Source organism: Pelodiscus sinensis, chromosome 15, assembly GCF_052426305.1.
Source record: "Pelodiscus sinensis isolate ZL-2025 chromosome 15, ASM5242630v1, whole genome shotgun sequence".
Classification (NCBI taxonomy): domain Eukaryota; kingdom Metazoa; phylum Chordata; order Testudines; family Trionychidae; genus Pelodiscus; species Pelodiscus sinensis.
The window spans coordinates 6,801,436-6,822,577 of record NC_143066.1 but is presented as its reverse complement, the minus strand read 5'-3'; the positions used below and the strand labels follow the sequence as shown (position 1 = coordinate 6,822,577).

Here is a 21,142-nt window from a genome sequence, read left to right as displayed (position 1 = left end):
AGCTGAAAAGAAAGCATAACAGTGAGGGAGATTAATCATTGGAACCATTGACAAACTGGGTTCTCCGTCACTGGCAATTTTTTAACCAAGCTTAGATTTGTAAAAGATCTGCTATCGTTCAAATAGGAATTAGGCTAGAGAACTTCCCTGAATTGCACTGTGCAGAAGGACTGAGTAGAGCGGTGGTTTCTGGTTGTGCTTTGTGTGGTGGTTTGCTTTTTGGGAGAGTGTTTGTTTTAATGCAGACAGCATGAATGGGCAGCCCAAAAATTTTGGTCTCCTACATACCCTCTAAGGCTAAGAGAAACCTCCATCACCCTTAACTCAAACTAAAACATGTCAAATTCCTCTGTAACCTAAAGCAGAGTTCCTTGCACCGGCAGCCAGGAGTCTGAGAGTTCAAATCTCAGCTCTAATGACTGATGTCTTTATTTCCTTGCATCTCATCACCTTTGCTATTGACCAAATCTATGAGCCCCAAACTCAAGACAGTAATAAAGGGCGAGCCACTGCCATCTCCATTACAAAGCTGTGTTCTTTCAGTTCTTTGTGCTCTCTCAGTTAAAAATCCTGTTAGGTGAATTCTAACCTCAGTTTCCTCTTGGCCAACTTGGTCTCCAGGTGGGTGGCACAGGTGTTAGTGAGAGCAGCATTTGGTGCTGCAGTGTGATATAAGTTAACAGTTCTGCAATTTCTTTGCTTGCAATTTCTAATACTCAAATTCTTTTTGCTAAAATTGAAAAGTCAGTTCATTGATCCTGAGTACCTGCGCTAAGTACAAAAGCAGCATTGTTGCCAACTTTTTTGTGAGCACAATTGCATGTACCTTTTTCCTTCTGTTTTTCACCAACCCACTAGCTGTTGGTGATTTTACACTTGTGACATACACAAACCTGTATAGCAAAAGTCTTATCAACTATTCTTACAAGTCTGTTACTATTAATTTTGTTTCTCTTTTCCTTTAGAGGAAGTCGAGAGGTGGTAGATGATGGATCTATTCCTGGGGATGGGATGGGAGCTGGAGGTCTGGATTCCAGCTTTTATGGACATTTAAAACGCAATTGGATCTGGACAAGCTATATCCTTAATAAAAATAGGAAGGTAAGTGGGGGCTCTAAGTGGATTTATTATATAGCAATAGCTTGACTTTATTTAAACTTTTAATTTCTAGTATTTTTAAAAGTTATTGAAATATTAATAGCAATCTTTGCTATTCTAGTTGTGTGCATTCTGAGGGACACGCATCTTTGCAAGGTTTTTCCTTGTCAAGGTATCTTAATTAAAAACATTAAAGGCAGCAGATAGCGAATGAATAGTTACCATGATGAATTTTTATGTTTAGTGGATGGAAAAATGTGTCTGCGTTGTGAAACACAGTCTGAGTTATAGTTCCCTTCAGTACGTGTGCTTTACAGATATTTGCTGTAACAGCACATTCAGCTAAAGGAGAAGTCACTACTTACATAATCAATACAAGAGTAAAAGGTTGCTGAGTACTTCTTCTTGTACTTTTAGAATGTGGAATTGGGCAGCTGAATACCGGAACCTCCAAACCACATGCAGTGCACACTAGAAACATTAGAAGATCTCAGTACAGGATAATGCCTCCCATGCCGTTCCCCCACCTAACCTTAACTCTGTCCCTTGCAAGTGCAACCCTAAGAAGTGCCTTGGGAAGGTTACAGTATCGTACAGCTCCCTTATGATGTAGAGGTTAGGGAAGAAAAGAACAATGTTTGGGGGGTAGGAGAGAGAGTAAAGTATTTGAAAGCCTCTGATCCCTGCTGAGACTTTTCTCAGTGATGTCTGTCAGCCCATCACATATACTGCCGGTATTAATGGTGCAACACAGAGACTCCATGGAAGCATGCAAATAAGGGAACAGATTTGGAGTTGCAGTAGTCACACAGAAAATGGCAGGTATTGCTGGGAATGGCTAACATTCTGTTTTATCATTATCTTCATAGGACTAGAGATCTGGTTGGATGAAGTATGGTTTGGGAAGCACTACCTGTTCAGAACTTCCATTAATGGTGGTAGTGTTGGAAGAACTTTAGAAATGTTATAAACCTATCCATATATTTAGTACAGGTTGAACCTCTCTGGTCCAGTCCTCTCTGGTCCAGCAACATCCATGGTCTGGCAGGACTACAGATATTGCTGGATCAGAAAGCCCTCGCCTCAGAGTTTGAGAGCTGCTACGAGCGAATTGGTCTGGGGGGCAGCCCGCTGGGCCAATGACCTGGGGGCAGAGAGCCCTGCAAGAGGCCGCTGCCTCATGCGTCACAGGAGCAGGAAGCCCCAGGAGCAGCTGCTGCCCAATGTGGGGTCAGGCAGCAGAGTCAGGGAGCCCCAAGAGTGGCTGCTGCCTTGCATGGGGCCAGATGGTTGGGGTCAGGGAACCCTGGGACCGGCTGCCACCCCTTTGTGCAGGGCAGTGAGTAGAACCAGGCAGGTGGGCCAGAGGAGGTCAGGCCTCCGGGTTCTCCCAGGGCAGCATCCAGGAGAACTCCTCCCTTGGTCTGTCCAATTCCTTTGCTAGGACCCACTCAGGTCCCAAGGGTGCTGGACCCAGGAGGTTCAACCTGCAGTGAGTATGTTACTAGATCAACTTTGACTCACGCCAGCAATCTTTCCACTGTTTATATTAAAAATCTCTTTCTGAAAACTGTGCAACATATAAATGTATTAGATGTTTTAGTATTAAAGACTATTCTCCTTGGTCCTTAAATCTTGTCTTGGTGGATGTTTTGTTGCTTTCAGGAAAATACTGTTCCTGAAAATGGACTTACAACGAGACTCCAGACTTTCTTAACAAAACACCCCCTTCCACTCAGTACTGGAGGTAAAATAATTGTGCATATACATGATAGTAATTGCATTAGTAGTGTGCTCCTTTTTCTCAAACAATGAGACATTCTAGGTCATTACTGGAACAGTGAAATAATTTAACTGTCTTTCCTGTCTCTGGATGTGAGACAATATTTGGTCACTTCTTCTGCATCCTGGAGAAACTCAGGAGATCAGGTTGCAGAAAGGCCAGATGAATGTTTATTGTACGTGACTGAAAAGTCAGATACGGTTTCAGATCTTTCTACTATAGCCATACTTGTATTGTGTCTTGTACTTCCCGCTGCAATATAGAACAGAAAACAATTTTCACATTTTTATACTTTTCCAAAATATTGGTCTTTTGTGGCTGATTTTTTTTCTTATTGAGGTTCCTCTGCTTAGTTTAAAAAAATATTGCTTTTTTGTTTTGGTTTGTTTTTTGTTTTTAACCAAAGTTAGGAGCATCTGACAATGACTTACGAAGTATGAATAGTAGACTCTATTCACTCTTTAGACAAGTGATTAGATTCAGTTACTTTTTGAAAACAGGCCCAATGCACTTAAACATTCAAAACTTTAAAACCAATCCAAGTTGTCTTCAGACTTGTTTTATAGAGTTCGTTGTTGAAATGTATAAACTACAAGCCATGTGTAAAGAGAATTGATGCAGTGTTGATGTGGAGTCTCTTTATTAAACACTAACTTCAGATAAGATGCTTTACTTGCTGACTTCAAAAGTTAGTAACTTTGAAACTATGGAATCATTGTCTTCACATTTGGTTTGATTTTAATTCCCAGTAAGTTGGAAGAAATTAAATGTGATCGAGTTACAATAATGTTGAGATTGCATCACAGTAAGGAAAAGTGAAACCTAAGGTTGAAAGTAAAACTTTAACTGCCCTCTTGTACATATGTGGTTATCACATTGCAGTCTCCAATTACATCATGATATGTTTCCTTAGGATTTTCCCCAGGTTTGGAGATCCATTTCCCTATTGTTAGCTTATCTTAGAGAAATAAGACATGATTACTTGGCTACACTGATAATGTATGTACACGACAGAGGCAGAGTTGGGTGGTATATATTTTGAGTTTTGATTGCTTACCGTTGCATTCCATAGTTTACTATACAATTCCACGGATATAAATGTTCTTCTACTTAGGCAATAAAATAAACATTTTGGGAGATGCGAAGGAAGGATCAAAGTCCCCCGGGCAGAAGGAAGAGTGTATTGAGATTGGTAAAGAAGCAACAGAGGGCAGAACCAAGAGAGTGAAGGGTGGAAAAAGCCAGAAACGTAAGAGGCTGAAGAAAGACACTGGGAAGAAGACAAGGAAGAAAAAGAAAGGTAAGTAAGTAGCTTGTGTGTCAGTAAGAGAAGCTTTGCTTTGAGCAGTCTGCATGCTGTGGCATGGCTTGGGAAGTGCCTGTGTGGTTTTGTGTAACCACAGGCTTTCATTGGCCACTTCCTGGGGTTGGCCAGCTGATGAGCAGAGAACTATCAATGCCCTGTGGCTGTGTGCTGTCTTTGCAGGATGACGGATCACTGCCATTGCACTCACAGGTTTGTATCGCCATTCATACTAGCTGCAGAATCACTGAACCCATCGGCCATTGCTGTGGTTGCACCACAGTTTTGCAGTGACCCTGGATGTGTCCCCTCCACTTGATACGTCCTGCGGAGAGCCACAAGGCAGTCAGATTGCTTTCTGGAGAAATCATTTCCTAGCTTCTGGCCTTCACTCTTCCTTTCACTGTCTTGCTCCCTCCTCCCCACATTGTGGGCATCACCATCACCTTCTTCCCAAGGACTTCCACAAAATTTACTTTCTCATTCACTATTGTCTGAGTCTTCTCCCCGGCCTCCACTTTTTCATTCTCACAAATTTTCCAAACCTTTTCTTTGCTGCCTTCTTCCCTTCTGCACTCTTTCCTCCTCAACTTCCTCTCCCTCACATGCACAGGAATCTTAATTCTTGTGTACAAACTTGCCTTGATCCACCGCATCTCACACTCTAAATCTGTGCTCTCCTCCCGATCCTGAAAGTTGCCCTGGTGACACCAGGCCCTTCTCTGAAAACCACTCTAGCTGGCCCATCTCTCCCTTTCCATTTGAGTGGCTGTAATCTAAAGCCCCTCTTGCCTCCAGCTCCTCTTTCTGATTGCTGCCTGGCTTTCTGTCACCAACCCTTCGCAGGAACAATTGTAATTTCTTCGTGCTGACTTCACTTCCTTGGACTTTCGGGCTTTAGTAATCTCTTTTTGGTGTCTCCATCTCTGAATTCAGCATCTTCAACCATCACTTCCTTTTTCAGTTCTCATGTTCTAGCTTCTCTGCTGCATTCAGCCCCTGATGTCCCTCCTCTAATTGGTTCCGTGGTGTCTATTTTCAGCTCGCCTGTCTCCTGTACCAGTGAGACCACTGTCCACTCCAGAGTTGTTCCCATTATTGTTCCTGTTCTGTTGAACCCCTTTGAAAAAGGCTGCCAGACTGTGCCGACTCACAATATTACATTGATTGGCTCTTCCTTTCTAATCCTGCTGACTACTCCCTGCTAGTCTCAGTCTCATTGTCTCAAAACCCTCAACCTTCCTCCCTCTACACTTGCTTCCCCCCCATTAATATTATGTAAGTTACGGAAACACTTACAGATCCCAATTGAGGTCAGGGTCCCATTGTGTAGGTACTCTACATACACGTAGTAAAAGACAATCTCTGTCCCAAAGAATTTGTCATCAAGACAGACAGAGGATGGGGATACAGGCATAGAGCGATCAAGTGACGTGTCCAAGGTAACAGAACAGGTCAATGGTTGTGACAGGAATGAATTACAATCTAGAGATGGGAGCCATGAGGCCTTTCATCACTGAAATTGTTAGCTTTGTTAGACAAACAATTCACAATTAGATGTTCACTCAGACTTCTCAATTTGTGAGGTTCTGAGGTGGAGACACTTTTCCTAAGCATCTTGCCCATAGTGGGCACTACCTCAGATAAATAATAGAAGTCATGTTTATGGGCAGGCCGAAACCCAGTGCAGACTAAGTCACCTAATCTCTCTGTGCCTCAGTTCTTTGCCTAGAAAATAAGGCTAATGCTTCCATTTTCCCACCTTTTGTCTGTCTTGCCCATTTAGACTGTAAACTGTTCAGCGCAGCGACTGTGTGTTTATACAGCACTTAATGAGCCTCCAGTCTCAGCTGGAGCCTCTAGGCATTAGCATAATACTTAGCAAATAAGTAAAGGCCTTGCTACAAAGACAGACGTCTGTCAGAACACAAGCTCATCTCATCTGAAGAAATGGGTTCTGCCCACGGAAGTGAATGATCCTATTTATATATTTTTGTTAGTCTCTAAGGTGCCACAGGACGACTCTTGTTTGTCAAAACATTGTTAGTATAATTGTCTCCCTTTGGGTTTGTGTTTAGCGGAGTCTGTAGAAAACAATAAAAAGCTACGCTACCATGATGAGACTGATCAGAGCGCCCTGCTGAGAATGACGCGCCTGCGTGTCACCTGGACTGTGCAAGAAGACAGCCTGCTCATGCTGTGTCGAATTGCCAGTAACGTGCTAAACACAAAGGTGCTAACATCTTATCGCTTCTCTCCTGTGTGGGTGGACGCTAGCTCTAGCATAGCATTGGCTGTATCCCTCTGTATTATGGGGTGAGGGGAAGCAACACCACAGCTAGGCTTGCTCCATACTTTTTCTTTTCATGGAGGTGACAAAGGTCTCTAAAGGACTGTGTGATGTGAACTGTGGGATTAATTTGAATTGCTGATTGAATTTTCTGAGGTACTTGGGAGGGAGAAATCTGAGTTTTACCTGTCACTATATCAAAAAGCACCATGGTGGTCCCCAACGCGGTGCCCGTGGGCGCCATGGCACCCGCCAGGCCATTTATGTGCGTCCACCGAACAATCTGGGCCGGCACCTGGCGCATGGGTGGCCCTTGCCCTGAGCGCACAGCACATACCGGTGCTGGCCTCTGGTGCATGGGCAGCTCCTGCCCCGGGGTCGCGGCACATGCCGGCCCCGCTCCCCCCAGGCACGCGGTGCATGTGCCGGCCCCGTTCCCCCCTGGGCGTGCAGCGCATGTGCCGGCCCTGCTCCCTCCGCCCGGGCGCACGGTGCCTGTGCAGCCCTGCCCCCGGGTGCACGGCCTGTGAGCGGCCCCGCCCCCAGACATGCGGTGTGTGAGTGGCCCGGCGCCCAGCAGCCCCAAAAGTTTGGAGACCACTGCACCATGAGATGAAATATTCCGCACTCTTGCCTTTCCCCTGGATCTTTTTTGAAAAACACCATGAAGTATGAAATTATTGTCCTTCTGTAGGAGGTCGGACCAATGTGAAAACTTTCATTGCTAAGTTTGTTTTAGAATTGACTCTTCAGTGTTGAGGGGGTTAGCTTTTCCAGTGTCACGTGCCAGCCAGCATACCTGTCTGAGAGGACAGCATGAAGTCACTAACAAGTATTATGTTCGTTCAAGAGTTGGATGTAGTTTGAGGTGCATATTACTTATTGCAATGGGTTTCCAGATGGAAGTGTGGAAAGTGAACTGACAGCATAGCAGGTGAGGTGAAGATAGCAAGGAATTCTGGAGATTTTCCTTAGTTTCTTATTCCCGTGCTTCTGTGATATGGGTGGGTGGGACTCTTTCCTTCCCTCAGAGACTTTATCCTAGTATATTCACCCGTCCCCTCCAGGGATCTGTCTCTTGTCCCTTCTGCATTCAAATCAGACAGCTTCCTCTGCCACTCTGCCTGGGTCATGGAGAGCACAGGAGAGACATTCTGGATTAGCATAGCCTGCAGCCTCAGCGATCCAATTTGGGAGAGTCCTTCTCAGCCCCTGGACAAGGGCATGCTCTGTGCAGATGACCCTGCTAAAATCCCCATTGTGTCTATGGGGCATGTGCAAATTGCAATTTTTCAGAGGTTTATAACTCAGGTAAATGTGGGTCAATTTTTACAGGAGAGGAAAAGATGCGTCTGATGCTGTGAGCACCCTCTGCCATATTTCAAGTCACCACTCCAAATAATAGGGGTGTTACTACTATTCAAGAAGATGTTAGCAGAATTCTTTAACATGGGCAAAACAGCCAGTTTTTCTCTAGGCTCATTCCCAGAAACAGCTAAAGGATTTTGGCTGAAATTTCCCTCCAGAGGCAAACCCCCAGCAATGAAAATTTCAGCTGAAGCAAAGTGGAAAAACTATAAGCAGCTGAAACCAGAGTTTTATCAGGGAAGTGTGGAGTAATCGTAGTAGGAAGTGCTACCTGCCCCTCGTATGGTATTTTTAAAGTCTCAGGCTATGCTTTAAGAGGGGAAAAGTAAACTATTGTACTTTTCCATATCCCACAAATGGCTAATGGGATTGTGCTCAACATTTCCAAACCGGTTTTCATTTTTAGGAACAGACTAAACATGGAAAATTCCAGCAGCAAAGATAAATGTCTTGGGACAGTTATAAATGTGTGCGGCAGGGCATCCAGGAAAGAAATGCTACTTTTTTTCTAGTGGCAGTTGTTAGCATCAGCCATCACTTGCATACCTGCAGGTCAAAGTAAGCTGCGTTTTGACTTTCCTTTTGTATTAATCCAGGTGAAAGGACCGTTTGTTCCATGGCAGGTTGTCCGAGATATCATGCATGCCAGCTTTGAAGAATCTTTAGATAAAACTTCTCTTTCTGTTGGCCGAAGAGCTCGCTACATTGTCAAAAACCCGCAAACTTATCTTAATTATAAGTAAGTGATTTTTTTTTTTCATTTATCATTCTAAATTCTTATGAAATGACGTTAAGGATTTAATTCCTCCACACTTGGATTCCTGCTTTACTTTGTCTCCCTCCATCATGTTAATGCAAATATCCAGTGTCCCATTTCCTGCATCTCTACAAGTTAGTCCTGAATGTTAAGTGATCTGTGACATCCTGAGAGAGGGGCAGATGCATGACACAGAGTGGAGTCAAAGATAGGGATGCAAGGATTTTTGGTCCTGCTATATCATTTCTGAGCTCCATCGACTTACCCTACCTCATTAAAGGTACTAGAGCATTGCTCATGTTCTAGGACACTTTTACTTTAAAAACTACAGGCTTTCCTGGCATCTGTTTTTTCAGTGGCGGGTGGGAGGGTCTATCATATGTACTGCACACACAAGAATGGTACTTGGTCTTGCTGTGAAGGCAGGGGACTGGATTCGATGACCTTTCAAGGTCCCTTCCAGTTCTAGGAGATAGGCAATCTCCATTAATTTAATTTACAAAATGACAATATTTAGGTTGCAAAGCCAAGCATTTAAAATGCTAGAGTTAAGGTTGCCCATCCAGCTTGATTCATCCCTAAAACAACTTCTAGCCTATGAATGAGGCAGGGACCCTGTGGGAAATAATAAAATCTAATTGCATAATATCATGAATGCTCAGGAGGCCAAATTAAGGTGATGTAGGCAATCTTAATTTCGTCAATTCTTAACTTTTGTGTGCTTGACTTTGTAGCCTTAATGTTCCGTTACTCTGTAGTGGTTTTGTGTGTGATTTTGTAGATTTTTGTAAAGAGTAAACCAAATTCCATCATGTGGTACCATGTGAACTCACTTTGATATGTTAGCTTCCCGCAGCTCCCTGTAGCTGGAAACAGCAAACCAGAGAAAATGGGAGCCATGAGGCTCCATGGCTATGGACCCTTTAGGTAAACAAAGCACCACAGACTCGCTAGAGGATTTCACGAAGCAGGCCTGCGATCCACTTTGAGAAACACTGAAATAGAAAGTAGAGGTTGAACCTCTGTGGTCCAGGACTCTGGTCCAGCAACGTCTGTGGTCCAGTAGGACAACGATTGTTGCCGGACCAGAGAGCCCCAGCGGCAGAGGTTGCTGGTGGTTGGGAGTGAAGCCAGCCAGCGAGGACGGTGGGGCAATGGAGTCCATGGAGCAGCCAGAATTGTGAACACTGAATTGTGAACGTTTTTGCCCTTTTTTGTTGCAGAGTTTGCCTTGCTGAAGTGTACCAAGATAAAGGTCTTATTGAGGATTTCATGAAGAGGGAAAGTAACTACCAAGACCCACAGGTAGGAGGAAAGAGATTCTAAAAGGAGACAAAGTGGTTAACATTACACTTTGATGGAACTGTGTTTGGATTCCTATGATTCACCTCTTGTCTCTTCCCTTTGTGCTGGCAGCTGCCTAAGAACGACTCATGCTCCACATCAGTGCTTTTCTGGGAGTTAGACAGACATAGTTAACCGACCAAATAACAAGAAAGCAGCAGTTTTGTGCAGCACAGGAGCCTACGTTAGCCCTTGGATGCCTAGTATATAGTCTGTACCACAAAGCTATCCTCAAAGTAGGGATGTTTAACCGATAAGCAGATGGTTAATGGTGTCAGTTACACTCAGCCTCCTGGGGAGGCAGCTTTACTGCAGCAGTGCAGTGAAGCCACTTCCCTAGGAGCCCAGCAGGCAAGAGCTGCTGGCTCCACTCCTAGGGAGGCAAAGCCACCTCCCCAGGCTCCTGGCTCCGTTCCTGAGAAGGTGACTTTGTTGCTTCAGTGAAGCCTCCTCCCCCAGGAGCCAGGCTGAATTTTATACTGCAGAGCCCACAGGACGTATGACTTGAACCACTGAGATTTGCAGCGGCTACAGTTACTCTGACATGCTTTTTAACATCCCTACCTCAAAGTTAGTTTTTCTGAGGCCAATTTATGCTTCCACAACTCATCCATTTGGAGTCAGCTGTCCCATATCTTCCCCACCAGTCTTCTTGTTACTGGTGGTATAGAGCTGGGCAGGAAACGGGTTTCCCATCCCATGATGATTTTCACAATTTTGAAATTTTTCCCAAATTGAGACGAAAAGTTACTTTCAAACGTCTTTTTTCCTTTTACAAATTGATACTCAAAATTAATGGTATGGACTATGAAAGCATTTTTGTTATGATTTCAGCCTTGTTACTTTTTTGTTTAAAAATATTAATTTATAATATGAAGTCCATGTGAAGCAAGAAATGAAAGTTTTTGTTTTGAAAATATCAAAATGGGACTTTTTGACTAGTTAGACACTTTTTGAAAATTTGGTTTCGGATTACGAGAGAGATGTTGAAACCAGCCTTTTTTAGTTTGGCATTTGCTGATAGATTAGAAAAAATGTTTTGTTGGAAAATTCCCAACCTACTGTTATCTAGCCATTCCGTTTTGTTAATCAAAGGATTAGCTCTCAGTGGAACCCTACAGTACAGAGTGGGAGGTGAACACAGCTAAAACAACAATTGCCTTTTTGATTTTTTTTTTTCTTAATGGCCCACCACACCAAGCTGAGCTGCTGTGCTTTGCAAGTGGGCAGGCTATTTTAAATCTTAGCTACAACCAGCTGCTACCTGTTGACCTCATTCTACAACCTTTAGAAATTTCAGGTCAAGAGGAGGAATCTTTTCTTAAAGCTAGAACGTAGGCTTGGTTGGAATCAGCTCTCCACAAGTCTGTCCTGGCTCCCTCTTTCTTTCTCTTGTTTTTCTGATGCCTCCTGCATCTCCTGATATACTGACCGACTGAATAATCTGGCTACAAGTCAGGAGAGAGGCCACATGGTTTGGCATGAGACAAAATCAGGTGTCCAAGAAACTACAGGTTGAAGCTCCCTGGTCCAGCACCCTCGGGGTTTGACTAGGGATGTTCAATTTAGTTTCATCAACTAATTGACTAGGTGATGGATGTTCCATCGACTAGTTGATTAATTGATAAGCAGGGAAGCTGCAGTGGGGTTAGCTCTCGGCCCCAGGAGCTAATCCCGCTGCCTTTTAAATGTATTAATAGCTGGCAGGCTCTTAATATATTTAAAAGGCTGAAGCGCAACGGGGGGCACCTTGCGTGAGCTGAAACAGTTGATTCCCAGCTTGTGCCTGGTCCCCCCACTGTGCACCAGCCTTAAATGTAAGAAGGCTGGAGTGCAGCAGGGGGACCTAGTGTGAGCCAGGAATCAGCTGGCCTGGCTCGTGTCAGGTCCCCTCTGCTGCACTTCTGATTTATAAATGTATTAAGAGCTGGCTTTAAGCCGGCTCCCCCCAGCACCAGCTCCTGCTCCCACCTTCCACCTTACTGCCTTTGATGGAGGGTGGGGAAGCGACTAGACAAGGGACTAGTCGACTATCCAGTAAGCTTTTGCTTATCTGATAGTCAGTTAGTCAACTAGTCCTTAGGCTTGACTGGTCCCGAACCAGGGAATTTGCTGGCCTAGGGGAGATCAATGCTGACCCTTCAGGCTGGGGCTCCCCTCTGCTCTGCCAGCCGTCCTCCCACAGGGCACCGGACACACCAGATTCTGCTCTTCTCTGGTTCCACACTCCTAGCCCCAACACCGTTTTTTCCCCAGTGGGTGCTCCAGCCTCGGATGATGCTGGACCAGGCGTGTTGCTTGACCGGGGACGCCCAGATTAGGGAGGTTCAAGGTGTAGCTGGAAGCTGACAGCAGGAAATCCTGGAAGGAGGCCTGGGGTGGTGGTAAGCACACAAGGAGCATGAAACAATGTGCTTTACAATGCTGGCAGTGGTGACCACATTCTGATGCTCAGAGAGCAGCGGGGAGATACTGAGAGCTGGGATGAGAGTAGGATGGATACGGTGCCGGATGTAAGTTCACTGTATGAACAAAAGGGCAACCCAGCCACCTCTGTAGCACTAAGGGCCACGCCCAGGAGCTTGCAGGCACACAACATTTCTCTGTGAAATTCAGCCACTAGCTCCCTCACGTTACACAAGGAAGTGCCATCTTGGCCCTTCAGCCTGGCTGAGACCTTCAGGAGCATTGCAGAGGCAGCTGAACTTCTCTGTAATCTAGTTGACATGAGCGCTATTCCCAGGGTTGGTCCGGGACCTTGACAAGTTTTGGAGCAGACTGCAAAGCACAGCAGCTGAACTGGAGGTGTCTCTGGTGAAGCACTCTGCACCTGCTGCCTGTAGTATTTACTTAGTCAAAAATCTCCTTTTTCTCTCCGTCCCAGCACCTCCCTTTCCTCCGTAGGGATAAATGAGACACTGACCGTGTCATCCCCACGACTCAGCCTGGGCTGACGTCACCAAAAGGCTCACTTTGCTAATTGAAATTGGACAGCCAGCAGCTAAAGTAACTAACATGCCCTGCTACTGGGCTGGTCCTGGTGGTGAGCTGCCTGTGTCTTGCGTGCTGAAGGGAATGGGAGTGGGCTTTCTCATGCTTGTCCTGCCAAGTGGGGCTCATTAAACAGCACTGTAACTCTGCCTAAAAGCCCGCCCACCTGACTGTGCCACTGGAGTACACAGTCTTCACAAGAGAGCACCACCTTTCTTGCTCTTGTACCTCCTCCCTTGCTGTGTTCAGAGAGAGCACAGGAAAGAAAAAACAAAGTGGAAGTTAAGGAGTGAGAGAACTTGCTTTTTGAGCAGACTGTGAGCTAGGGTATCTTCCTGCATTTCATTTCTAATGTCAACTTTTATGACATAGAGGAGGTTTTGTCTAATCCCAGTTGTGTTCACCTTTGTCTCCAACTCTTACTGTTTCCCTTCCAACTCTTACTGTTTCCCTCTTTCTCCTATTTCTGTTCTTGTGTTTGTCTTGCTGTGTCAGTGTTTCTTTCTCTGGAACCAAGTGGACTGTTCCCAATGAGATGTTTGCACCAGCCATCCCGTGCAGTGTACTAGTAAAGCATTTAGAAACCAGACCTGATTTTCTTTTTTTTAATGAGAATGCCAAATTACAAAATAAGATGTTTCAAAATGGATTCAAACTAAGCTACGTAATTTGCGTAGCTCAAATTGCATATCGTATTTTGGCCTATGGTGCAGTGTAGACACACCCTTAATGTGCTACTTCCCCTACTTGTTAATTCTTGCTGTTTGCAGTGGGTCTTGCAGTTGTGAATGTGAAATAGGAAGGTCCTACTGCCTCTTTGCGCCATAGGAAACATTTGTTAAGTGTTTAATAGTTCATCTCTTGTTTTGAAAGGTGTGTGCAAAAGAGTTTAAAGAGTTTGTGGAGAGACTTAAAGAGAAATTCAGCTCAACCCTAGGGAATCCCAAACTTGAAATTCCAGATTCACTGCAGGAGCTGTATTGCAGGTATTTTCCTTTAGATTTGTTTATGCCATATGCAAAGGAGAGATCAGCACCAGAGTCTGTTGTCAAGAATTTCACACTTTTTGATGGCGCTTGAAATCATGATATCAAAAATGTTCAGATTGATTTTCAAAGAAAAGTTGCTTATTAATGTACACTTCTGATGTACCAATTTTACATTTTAAATTACTCATTAGTTCATCGGATTTTAAATGTTATTGTTTTGTTAATTTGCATTTTAGATTAATACTTTTAACTTTGCTATTAGAGAAAACATTTTGAGTACTTAGATGAGCCCTGTGTGACTATAATAGATAACCGTCACAAGCCACTCACTGTCTTGCCCAAATTAAATGGCATGATTTTACACTGGGATTTGTAGTTGGTATCTCCGTTAAATAATAAAAATGATGTATTAATGTTAATTCCTAAAAGACTGGATACATTACATCCCTAGTTTCTGTAATAGTTACACTTACTATTTATGTGGCACGTTTCACTCATAGATTGCAAAGCACTTTACAAGAAGGATAAGTATCAGTGTACCTGTCTATAAATGGGGAAGTTAGGTAGCTAAGCATGACAATTTGGCCTTATCCTCTCAGTGCCCTGAAGTTAGTCACCTCAGTAACTTCCCTGACTTTGAGAGGAGCTGCACGTCTGCAGAAAACACTGGGACTAGGAAATGGAAGTTCTAGTATCCAGTAACATTTAAGTTCCTTCTATGCCTGCATATCAGGTGATAGGAGCAGATGCTTTCCCTAATACAAACTTCTTTCTCTTCCCCACACACCAACTCTATATAGACAGGTATTTTGTATCCACAGCATAGACAGGGGCTCTATACTGCTTCCTTCCAATGTGCTTCAGTCTGGACGTGGACAAGCAGCTTCTTGGAGATAGGGGAATTCATCTCCATGGCTCTTTCAGGGCTTGGCCTCTCCGCTGAAGTTTGCCAGGATAGGTGGTTCCCAACATTGTTTCTGCAGGTTGTGTGTCAAGATTAACATATCACCTCAGCATGTCAAGGGTTAATATGAACGCAGGGGCTCTGTACGTGATACAGGGCGTGCTACTTTGTGTATTAACTGTTTTCTTTTTACACTCTTAACCAGGTTCAGAGTTTTGGCCATTGGAGAGGACACAAATCAAAGCATCAAACAGGATGCTCTCAACACGTGAGTGGGAGTTAGAGACCGGTCCCATAAGAGCTGGATTATTGTGGGCTCTCAGTGAAAGTGAGATGGATTTGTCGTCTCATTGGCTACTTGGCAAAGATGGAGGAAATACTAACAGAGTTGCCTGTGTTAAGGCTATAGGTATAGCCATAGTCTACACAGAGAGGATTCTAAAACTAACAGCCAACAAAGACTTTACAAAACTCCCCATCAACAGCTTGCTCTCCAAAAGCTTTACTAAACAGATGAATTTACAGCATGCCCTGCGAGTCAGTCCAGGTTCAAGGTGGTTCCAAAGCTGAGGGGCCTTACACAGAGATCAGTCTACCATCAGCTCCCTCTCTGTTTAAAATCTATAGAAATCCAATTAAAGTACAGGCAGTCCCCGAGTTACGCGTCCGCAGTTATGAACGGGGATTTTCTCGCCCCGGAGGACGGGGGCGGCGGGACGCCCGGTCCCACCGCCCCCGTCCTCCGGGGCGAGAAAAGCTGCTATGCCTCTCCCTGGTCTGCTGGGGGGGGGGAGGAGCCAGATCAGCGCCGCGGTCCGCCCGGGTCCTCCTCCGCTTTGCTCAGCGTCTCCCTGTTCTGCAGACCAGGGAGACGCTGAGCAAAGCCGTGGAGGACCCGGGTGGGACCGCGACGCTGATCTGGAAGCGCCGCGGTCACGCCCGGGTCCTCCGCGGCTTTGCTCAGCGTCTCCCTGGTCTGCTGGGGGGGGGACGCAGCTAGTGCGCCCCCCCAGCAGACCAGGGAGACGTGGAGCAAAGCCCCGGGCCTGTGGTAGAGCAGGTGGGGCACTGCTGGTTGGTCCCGCAGCACCGCTCCTTGGCGCTACTGGACCAACCCGGCAGCACCACAGCTGCTCTGCCCCAGGAGTCCTGATTCAGCTGCTGCTGATCAGTTTCAGCAGCAGCTGAATCAGGACACCTGGGGCAGAGCAGCTGGGGTGCTGCTGGGTTAGTCCAGTAGCGCCGAGGAGCGGCGGCGCTACTGGACCAACCCAGCAGCACCCCAGTTGCTCTGCCCCAGGCGTCCCCAAGTCAGCCGCTGCTGAAACTGACCAGCGGCTGACTACAGGAAGCTCCTGCCCCGGGCTTCCTGGAATCAGCTGCTGATCAGTTTCAGCAGCAGCTGACTTGGGGATGCCTGGGGTTCTTAAGTTGAATCTGTATGTAAGTCGGAACTGGCGTCCAGATTCAGCCGCTGTTGAAACTGATCAGTTTCAGCAGCGGCTGAATCTGGACGCCAGTTCCGACTTACATACAGATTCAACTTAAGAACAAACCTACAGTCCCTATCTTGTACGTAACCCGGGGACTGCCTGTACCACTGATTATAGCTGCAGCAGTGTGCCATGAGGAGAGATGCAACCTATCAACTAAGTAGGGTTCTGGGCCATTTAGGGCTGCTTTGATCAAAACCAACAACTTAAATTCTATCCAGAAATCGGTGAGCAGTCAGCACAGATCACGGAGCACAGGCATCATGCTTTACTAGCTTAAGCTTCCACGATGGCATAAGCTGTTCAGGATATGGTTACATAGCCAGGCCCACTTAATTCTCAGAAAGCTGTTTCTGGATAGGCATCTTACACTCTCTGTTTCTTAAATTCATCTGATTACTCCAGGGTCTGGCCCCCAAATTATTCTCCCCCACCTAGTCTAAGGAATGGAGTCAGAAATAGTATTACAGTCTGTCTTGTTTGTAAAGTAATATAGTGCCTGTTTCTGCAGCTGTGGCCTTTGGCAGACGGGTATTTCAGGCACTAATTCCACCTGTATTGTTAGGCTGTAAACTTCATTGGAAGATCTCACGCTTCTGAACACGTACTGAAGAGAGAGAGAGAGAGAGAAAACTTCCCTATCTGCTAATTCGTCTTCAAGAGCTATAATAATGCAGACCCTCTGGGGATGTTGGTACCCAGTGCTTACTGAGAGATATTTTAAACGCTCACTGAAGAGTTATGTTCATTACAGTATGTGTCAGTCTGTTTGCTTGTGGCTCCTGAAGCTCCCAAATGAAGGATGGGAGACCCTTCCTTCTGTGTGAGGGCATGATGTCATCCAATACCTTAGGGGCTCTATCTCTATCTGCTGACATGAGAGCACTTAGGGTCCTAGTATCCTAGGCTGGTATAAAGTTCTTGGGGGAAGAAAACCATAATGTAACACGTCGGGAAAGGTCTCCATTTCGTTAAGAATTCTGATGCAACATTGTTGCTAACAAGTGTGTGTGTGTGTGTCATGCGTACGTTGGAGGAAAAACACCCCATTTAAATATTACTGCGTTAATTTAGCAATTTGGTGTTTCATGCTCAGAAGGCCTTGTATAACCTAATGTAACTGTTTTCTTTCAGTATTTATGATATTCACTTCCTGGTACTCCAGAACCTAATTCAGAGCACGTTGGCACTTTCAGATAATCAAATGAAGTCCTGCCAGTCATTTCAGGTACTGTATGTTTTATGGGTTACTCACATTTTCTGCAACGTGTTGTGTTATAACTGGAAAGTTCTTCAAGTTTGTCATTGTGGATCCTGCTGTAAGTGCGCCTCATGCACACAAGACCAATTCTTTTTGACTAGCAGCGTCCACTGGGGCCACACGCATATACTGTTCCCATATAAGGGCATAAAGAGCCGGGCATCTGCATCCCTCCCTCAGTTCCCCTCTAAAGTCCATGGACATTATCAAGGCCTTGTCGTTGGAAGGATAGCTCTGTGGTTTGAGCATTGGCCTGCTAAACCTAGGATTGTGAGTTCAGTCCTTGAGGGGGCCATTTAGGGATCTGGGGCAAATCTGTCAAGGATGGTACTTGGTCCTGCCGTGAAGGCAGGGGACTGGACTTGATGACCTCTCAAGGTCCTTTCCAGTTCTATGATATATATAAATATATATCATAATGTAATATGACTCATATTTAGGTTGTGGTCTTCTGTGATCCCTAAATCCCTTTCTGCAGTATTCTTTCCCATTCTGTATGTGTGAAACTTATTGTTCCTCCCTAAGCGGAAAACCTTGCATTTGTCCTTATTGAACTTCATCCTAATTATCTCAGACCATTTCTCCGTTTTGTCCAGATCATTTTGAATTATGACCCTATCCTCCAAAGCAACCCCTCCCAGATTGGTATTTTCTGCATACTTTATAAGCCTGCACCCTATGCCATCTAAATAATTGATGAAGATATTGAATAGAACCACTCCCAAAATTGGTCCCAGTGGAACCCCACTTGTTATGCCCTTCCAGCTTGACTGTGAACCATTGATAACTACTCTTTGAGACCAGTTATCCAACCAGTTATGCACCCACCCATCAATTAGTTTATTGATAAGAAATGTTCCTACTTTGTTGATAAGATCATGAGAGACTATCAAATGCTTTACTAAAGTCTAGCTATACCACATCTACTGCTTCCCCCTTATCCACAAAGCTTGTTATCCTATCAAAGAAAGTTATCAGGTTGGTCATACCTAAAACAGTTTACCATACTTAAACCTGTCATAGATTTAATACAATGAGGTTCCCAAAGTTACTATGTTGGATTGTGTCTGTCGTGGAATACTTCCACACAGATAATTATGCACAGATTTGAAGTGGATTCAAAGTGCTGTGTTCTTTTTAATGAAAAAAGTAGATCTAGAATATTAAATATGCAATAATAACAGCAGCTGATCTCAATACTTACCTTTGAAATATCCAACAGGCACTCTGTTTTCAAAATTCTATAGAATTTGGTTTGCGTCACTGGAATTTACTGATTTTGGTTCCTAGGAAACCCTGTAAATGCAAATATAAATGTGTATGTATGTCATTAACCTATGTTATCCGCACAAATTTCTCTATCCCTTCCACACTGTAGGGACACACACCTTTACCCAGTTCCTAGGGCTCCAGGTGCAATCCTGTTAATTTACACACACGCACTTACCCAGTTCCTAGGGCTCAGGGCACATCTTCCTGCAGGTTTTGCAGAATCTTTAGCCACTGAAAGAGCCTCACACAGTAATATCTTTATCCTCCATTTATTGACAATTCCCAAACAAGCAGAATACACATGCTAAGCACACAGTGTCACACTCACCAATCCGGGTGCAGGCAGACTTCCCCTGTTGGCTAGGCAATATCAGTCTCTCTGGTCTTAGGCTGTGTCTCGGAGGTGAGTCTTCCAGTCAGCTCTTCCCCCTTCTCTTGGTGTGACACTTTTTTAATACAATTTAGATGGAACTGTGAGTATGTGACTCCAGGCCTTACAACTAATGGCTGCTGCTCTTCAGTCTGGCTGCAGACGGAGGCTTTGGTTCAGGCCTACCACAGGCCTTCCAGCATAGCTACAGGAAAGCCATATTGTTACACCTACGCTCAATTGTAATTTCTGATTTGTGGTTTCATGCTCAAAATGTAACTGACAATTTATAAACTCCTATAGACTTGCTTATACGGACTATTGATTTCAAATAAATGGTTTCCTGGTTCTTCCCAGGAAGCTGCCTTCTAAATTAAATGAAATTTGTTTGGCTTCTTGACCAAACAAGTGAAATTTTGTTACATTTGGGTGTAAATTTCTTCATATATAGCATATCTCATAAAATATTTTTTGTATGTGGTAGCGACTAAATCTCTGGGGGAAAAAACACTAAATAGAAAGTCGATGCTTGGAATTTGAGCCCAGTTGCTGAGATTACCCATGAAGCTTACTCCAGTATCACAGTGTTGGCTGTCCTATTTATAGTGCCTCCCTCACAATAGCTTCTGGACAGACAAGGATGAATTTGCTTTTTGTCTATCATACCTTGAGTCACTATCCTGATTTGGATGTAACATTGCTCTACAGAGCTGGAGAGTTTCTGGTTTGGGCTACAATATGTGGATTTTTTTAATGTATCCCTACTGTTAATCTGATTCTTAAACTATGTGTTGCAGACTTTTCGACTGTACCGTGAGTACAGGGATGACGTTCTTGTGAAGGCTTTTTTAGAATGTCAGAAGAGAAGTTTGGTCAATCGCCGTCGGGTTAATCATACCCTAGGTCCAAAGAAAAGCCGGGCGTTGCCCTTTGTGCCTATGTCATATCAACTATCTCAAAGCTACTACAGGTGAGTGTCCACTGTCCTGTACAGACCTAACGCAGTAATGTACCCAAACATGGTTTGCATACAGGATAAAATATATAACTCTGTTACTTAAAGAGGAACTAGAAACAATGAGGAACTAGAAGCTAGGGACCAGAACCTCTGTTATCGCCAATGAGCACGCAGCAGTAGCTGAGGGTGTAAAAGTATTTTAAATGTGCACCGTTAGTTCGTCTCCAGGCTTAGGTTTAGAATAGCTGCAATGGCAGCGGAAGAGCAGAGAACTGTATGGAACCAAGCCTGTTTGCCTCCAGGCTTGGAGAAACTGCATTGAGGAAGGGGAGGGTGAGAGCTTTCAGGCCAATGGAGGGTTTCCTTTGTACTGGGATGCTTTGCTACACACTGGAACATAGACTGTTGCATTCCATTTGGTGGTTTTTGCTGCTGCTCTGTGGGAATTTCCACCCTGTATGTTGTCATTCGGTTGTTTTTGTGTCCAGAGTCTTCATATGGCGGTTTCCCAGTACAATTTGTACTGAATCCTTCCAATTCCTAGAGAAGCTCAAGGAAGCTGGAAAATTAGATGAGCCAGATAACTTTTCATTCAAGGATCAAGAAGCCAAAGATTCATCAGGCATGCTAGCTTTTCCAATGGACGGCCCAGGAGGTCAATGTATCGCAGTTCTTTCCCTGTTCTCCCTGGGTCTTATTTCAGTGGATGTAAGGATCCCTGAGCAAATAGTTGTGGTAGACAGCACGATGGTGGAGAATGAAGTCATCAAAAGGTAAACACTGATGCTCTGATCCAAATAAGGGATGTGTATAACGTGCCAAATGAAATTGACAACAGATATGGGAACATTCTGCTCTGCATTTCAGCATGTGCTTTGGAGTGGCACTGTTGGATGTTTTCAGGGATCATCGCAAAGATTTAACAGCACTTGTGAGTCTTTCATCTGACCAGTGGTGTGTG

General features: G+C 44.7%; 1 protein-coding gene across 2 annotated transcripts in view; it reads left to right on the top strand.

Annotated features, from left to right (window-relative positions):
• The window catches only part of GTF3C1 (general transcription factor IIIC subunit 1), a 73,579-nt gene that overhangs the window by 42,393 nt on the left and 10,044 nt on the right, over positions 1-21,142 (top strand). For both annotated transcript variants that reach the window (XM_075899171.2, XM_075899172.2), the window contains 11 exons: positions 966-1,101; positions 2,764-2,845; positions 3,996-4,181; positions 6,263-6,417; positions 8,439-8,581; positions 9,823-9,904; positions 13,808-13,920; positions 15,033-15,095; positions 17,455-17,548; positions 20,021-20,193; positions 20,670-20,954. In XM_075899171.2, coding sequence (XP_075755286.2) covers positions 966-1,101; positions 2,764-2,845; positions 3,996-4,181; positions 6,263-6,417; positions 8,439-8,581; positions 9,823-9,904; positions 13,808-13,920; positions 15,033-15,095; positions 17,455-17,548; positions 20,021-20,193; positions 20,670-20,954 — 1,512 coding nt within the window. The remainder of the gene's footprint in view (positions 1-965; positions 1,102-2,763; positions 2,846-3,995; positions 4,182-6,262; positions 6,418-8,438; positions 8,582-9,822; positions 9,905-13,807; positions 13,921-15,032; positions 15,096-17,454; positions 17,549-20,020; positions 20,194-20,669; positions 20,955-21,142) is intronic.